Source organism: Apis dorsata, unplaced genomic scaffold (genome assembly GCF_000469605.1).
Source record: "Apis dorsata unplaced genomic scaffold, Apis dorsata 1.3 scaffold_293, whole genome shotgun sequence".
Taxonomy (NCBI): Eukaryota; Metazoa; Arthropoda; class Insecta; order Hymenoptera; family Apidae; genus Apis; species Apis dorsata.
This window is the reverse complement of record NW_006263568.1, coordinates 734,043-739,778: the sequence shown is the minus strand read 5'-3', so window position 1 is coordinate 739,778 and position 5,736 is coordinate 734,043. Positions and strand designations below refer to the sequence as shown.

General features: G+C 23.5%; 2 protein-coding genes across 4 annotated transcripts in view; one reads left to right on the top strand and one right to left on the bottom strand.

Moving 5' to 3' along the window:
- LOC102672985 (centrosomal protein of 135 kDa) overlaps positions 1 to 5,736 on the bottom strand; it is a 23,728-nt gene that overhangs the window by 9,856 nt on the left and 8,136 nt on the right. The gene's annotated exons all lie outside the window — the stretch shown is intronic.
- The window catches only part of LOC102672662, a 9,084-nt gene continuing 3,417 nt past the window's right edge, over positions 70 to 5,736 (top strand). For 2 of the 3 annotated variants that reach the window (XM_006617171.2, XM_006617169.2), the window contains exon 1: positions 70 to 326. Coding sequence is in view for 1 of the 3 variants with exons in the window: in XM_006617169.2 (XP_006617232.1) it covers positions 280 to 326 (47 nt within the window). In the remaining 2 variants the exon portion in view is untranslated. Of the gene's footprint in view, positions 327 to 5,072; positions 5,198 to 5,736 lie in introns of those variants that run through there. The other variant, XM_006617170.2, reaches the window with a different exon arrangement.

Here is a 5,736-nt window from a genome sequence, read left to right as displayed (position 1 = left end):
TTTTTTCCTTTCTTTTTTTTTTTTTTTTTTAGATAATCATCGAATAGAAAGGACTAAAAAAAGCAAGACGAGTACCGATCTAAAAGATTTTGCTCTTGTCTCGGAGAAGTTAGGTAACAGTACAAAGCCACTTTTGAGGTGATTCGAAGTCGATGTTCAGTCTTCGCGCGGTGCTCGAGCCAACACCATCGTTTTACGTTTCGCGCATGCCTCGCAGGATGTCAAACGGCCGTGGTAAAAGAACACGGTGAATTTTAGTGAATATCTGTGATGTGATTAATGGAAAGTTTTTTTTTTTCACCTGCCATCACCATGAAAAATTCATCGTAAGTCATCACATTTCATTTTTCATATTGTTAAGAAAAAAAAAAAAAATAAAATGAAATATACAGAGCAAGAGTGAAAATTATTCTTCTATCAATCATACCAGATTCTCAAAAAATAATATTACGAATTTTTACAAAGATTTTTTTTTACAAAGTTTAAATTTTAATTTTTCATATAGCGTACATATATGGATAAACATTTATAAGTGTAAATAATTAAATATAAGTGACATATATGTGTACATATAATAATATGAAACATGTAAATAAAATAAGGAAAATGTAATAATGTAAAAATTGAAAATTGTGAATGAAATTTAGACTCGATATTTAAAAATTCTACAGAATATTCGTTATAATAATACAAATGGGCAAGCAAACGATAATATCGCCAAGAAAATGTAACGATACAATTGAAAAACGAGTGTAGTGCAAAGAGATACTAGTTAAGAAATGTAATTATTCCTTCCTGTAACTTTATGAAAGGCAATTATGCTTGTTACTTTCTCGAAAGAATGTATCGTCGAATTTCGATTTCTATAAATTATTTTGTATTCACAAAAATACTTCCCTACGCAAATTTTCTTAAAAAATATATATTTGTTTAATATCATTTGACAATTGCAAACAACGAATTTATTATTACAAATCGAATCATCGATGTATATAAAAAATTATTTTCTTCGAAATTAATCCAATTCTATAAAAATTTTATAAAAATTCTATAAAGATTCTATAAAGATTTTGAAAATTCGCTCGTTATTTTTTTTTTTTTATACTAAATAAAGAGTTCGTTTACAATGAAGGTTGCATAACGACAATGACTATCCTCGAAAGGTCAATTCAATTCTACACACAAATGTCACGGCTTGATCTTTGCAAATTGATCCAAGATTAAAGATCAATTTAATTTCAATGATTGCGTCTTCTTATATAATCTTACTACCGGAACGATTTAAGTAGGGCACAACGAGATGCCTCTTAGATTAGCTAATTTAGAAACAACGAAAGGAGCAATAGTTAATAATGGAATTCATTAAATAGAATTTCAAATTGATTTAGCTTTATAATCAATATAATTATATATATATATATATATATTTTTCATTGATGAATAAAAATAATAATTAAAATAAAGATTTTTGATCTTTACAAAAAGAATGATAAGAAATTTCAAATAAAAATTAATTTCTTTTATTAAATTTAAGAGAAAATTGAAAAATTGAAACTGAATTGCAAATGTGTTATTATATATTCACGAAAGCATACGAACATATTAATGATTGTTAATTAAAATATAACACATAAAGATAAAGATACAACATAGAAATAGATCGTCACATATTAACACATTTTTTTTTTTTTTCTTAAATATTCATAACCACTAAATTAAGATTTCTTTCAAGATGTATACATGTCTAATAGTTATTAGAATTTAAAAAATGGAGAAATATATTTTTTTATGCCTTATAGACACGATATTAAGATAATTAAGGTTAAGAAATCGCGTTTCTAAACATTAAATGAATTAAATATTGAATATAAGGCAAATTTTTCAAATTTACTCTTCCACGAAAATAAAATATTATTCAATATTAATGAAGATATTTTTTTAATATGTTTAACTTATTTTTTTTTAACTAATTTTTGCAAAACATTTCGAGCCAAAATTACCTTGCGTCGATAACTTGTCAAAATTATAGTACTTTCATTAAAATAATATATCTATACACTCAAAACAATAAAGATATATTTTAATATTACAATTTCTTTTCATTCAAGTTTAAATTGAACAATAATTTTCTTAAAATAGAGATTTCATCTTAGGTTTTAAAATGTATGTCTTTTCAACAATTTCATCAATGTTAAAAATTATTTCGTCCAAATGAACTGTAGCTAATCGTTACATTTCAACTGCGCGAATAAGGAGAAAGTCAGTTGGCAATGAAAGTCCAAAGTTAAACAATTATGTCCATTCTTTTTTTGAAGATACATACACACACACATTTCATATCCTAAAAAATCCAATCGAAAAGAACGATAGAATATATATTCCGACTTGTCGTGATGATTTTTATCACACGTTATTATTACGTAAACGAGAATAAAAAACTAAAAGGTGGACTAAAACGCGAAAAAGTGTATGAAAAATCGTGGATCGAAAAATGAACCAATGAGAGATGACAAGAGATAGCATTATGAAGTAATAGTTAAAAATATAAATGGGTGCTAATGATTCTGATCAAAATAGATACTGATAATCGTAAAATAAACTTCCCGTAATATTTTTCTGTAAAATTTCAAAATTTTTATTTGAAAATTTTGACATGTAATATAAAAAATTGAGAAAACAATTTTTTTGAATCTTCTTTGAGCTGAAGAATTATTCTTTTGTAATATTTAAACAACTTCCGATTAAGATAAAAAAAAAAATTTGAAAAAAATTGATACGATTATTTCCACGGAATGGTTAGAAGCGGAATTGCAACTTTGAGTTTAAGTGAGAGAATAATTTCATCTGATTTATTGATCAATAATAATAATATATATTAATGAAGAAACAAGTGACAGAAGAATCATACCTATAAAATCTGTCATCGTTGCGATCCAAATAGCTGGGGTAACCTTTTAAGGAAGTCATTGTGATTGTTTCTTCACGTAATAAATGCTACCAATAATTTCCTAACATATCTATCACCACTTTTAGATAATATCAAATTAGGTAGAATGGAAGGGATGAGTCGAACACCCACAATAATTTTATACAAAATATCGCCGTCATTATTGTAAACTGTGTTGCTATAGTTACACATTTTCTGATGTTCAACTATTATAATATTTGAATATATTAATTAGTTCAACTACATATTTCGAAAAATTTGAAAATATCTGTGTCTTATTATTTCTCGAAAAAGATATAAATTTTTATTGTATTTAAAATCATTATTAAATTCAATTGAATTCACATATCAAAAATCTACGAGAGATAATAAGAAAGATAAAAGAAATTCGCATACGCGAAAGTGATTTGAAAACATAAATTATAAATTCCGGTTTTACGTAATCACGTTTAAATTCCTTCGATTGATAATTATAAATGAATATAGTAATTTATCTAAAATAAAATGAAAGTTCTGATGTAATACTTTTCTAGATAAGTAATTAATCAAAAATACTGACTCTCTATGAATGATTACGTGAATCAATGTTATGTTTAATAAATAACATTCTTACTTTTCATTTATGAGAGATCATTACAGAATGCTTATTTCAAAAAGTGATAAAATCTTAAATCGTGTTTCTTTTTGTCCATTTTATTTATATACTTTTTTCTTTGAACGCGCGAATTTTTATAAATTTGAAAATTTTATTTGATCTAGCATGGTATTTTCGTAACACGCGATCTCTAAAGTATTTTTGACAAAATGATTTCTGAGGCAATTATTTCAATACAATTATTTTACGATAAATTTTTCTACAATCATGAAAAGAAAAAAAGAATTACTTATTTGATTTATTTTTTTTTTTTTATAGTATTATAAAAAAAATTATGTTTCAAAAAACACTGATCTAAACATAAAATTATAAAATGTAAATATATTTCATATCTATATTTGTGTATGAAGAAAATATATATATTTGTTCTATAGAATCCATCTCTAACGCTCTCACTTTTTATTTACGAAAAGTAGTCATACCAGTTTGACAATAAGAAGTAATAATTATACAGGAAAAAGGAAGCGCGACATTCCGCAACACGCACTAGTTTTCCTTAATGAGCTTGTTCAAATTAGAACATAAATGAGAAATAATCCAATTTTTATTTTAATTTATATTTTGACGATTTGAAATTGTGATATATTTCATAAAAATATCAAAGTTTTTAATTAATAAATGTTTTGCATAGAATAAAAATCAATAATAAAATATTTTTTTGTATTATTTTTAAATTCTATGTGAAAATACATGATTAAGTTGAAATTCTCAAAATTTTTATTTCTACCATTATAATTATGACCCGCCATTTATATAATTGTAATATAATGAATTTTATTAAATATAATCTAATATATTATGATATAACGATTATATGGCTTTTTATTAAACCATAAATGTTATAAACCAACTTGAAATATCCATAATTCAGAAAACAGAAATAATAAACAAAGAAATATATAATTAATAAATAATAAATGATGAAATGATTATTAAACTCATTCTGTTATTGCAATGGAAAGTCACAGAAGAAAGCTTGTCTAGCAACTATTAACTATCTGTAACTGTCAAAGTTTCATATAAAGTTTCTTTCCTAATAGCTTTCTTGATTTTGGAAAAAAATGCGTAATCAAATAATAACTTTGAAAATTAAAATCTTCGACAATTTCATCAAATTATATTAGAATTTTTTTGATATTTAAAAATAAAAAATGCAAAAGTATTTTAGAGCTTAAAAAAGCATATAAAAATCAATGAAAAATTTATATATAAAATAGGAAATTTTAAAGAAATGTTTAAAAAATATATTAACATTAAAATATTATTTAAAATAAATCATAAAAATTTAGACAATAATAGAAAATTATTAGAAAATAAAAGAAAATTTTTCATATAATTAAAATAGTTATTTAAAAGTTTATTTATCGTACATTTAAATGGAGGAACTTCATTATTTTCAAAATAATATTCAGAATAATTTGGTCTATTCACAAGAATGGATAAAATCAAAAGAAAAAAAAGAAGAAAGTGTTTTTGCTTTAACTTGCAATAGTTGTGCGTCATATGTACAAGATGGTATTCTTATTCTACATGCATGTCGTTATCTCAAGTCCTGCCACCAGGGACAATGCCATTGCCATAGTGAAACAGTGAAAGTATGGTCATTTTATTTCTCTCGTGCTTTTGCTCTTTTCTACCGATACTCTCGATCTTGACATATGTAGATATAAATATACGGCAATATTTTCTATCACAATCATTTCTCGGTTTCAGATACTTGATCAAACTGAAACTAGAAACTAGTAACATAATTTTTTTATATTTTTAACGATATTACATTTTCAAATATTTGTTATTACATTGACTCATATTAATCGGTTATAAATAATAATATATATATATATATGTATTATTGTATAATTTAATCTAAATAGATTCTTTCCAAAGATATATCTGTATATTATGAATATACGTTACAAATTTTAAATTATTTCGAAATGTTATCAAATTTAGATATTTTATTAATTTATTGTTAAACTATTTTACATGTTTTATTTTTCTGTATAATATAAATATTATTTATACTTATCCTTATATAATTATGAAAATAAATAAATAATAAATAAATAGTAGTTTTTCAAGAATTTATAGAGTTTTATATATATATATATAGAAAAAAATTGATAATAATTTT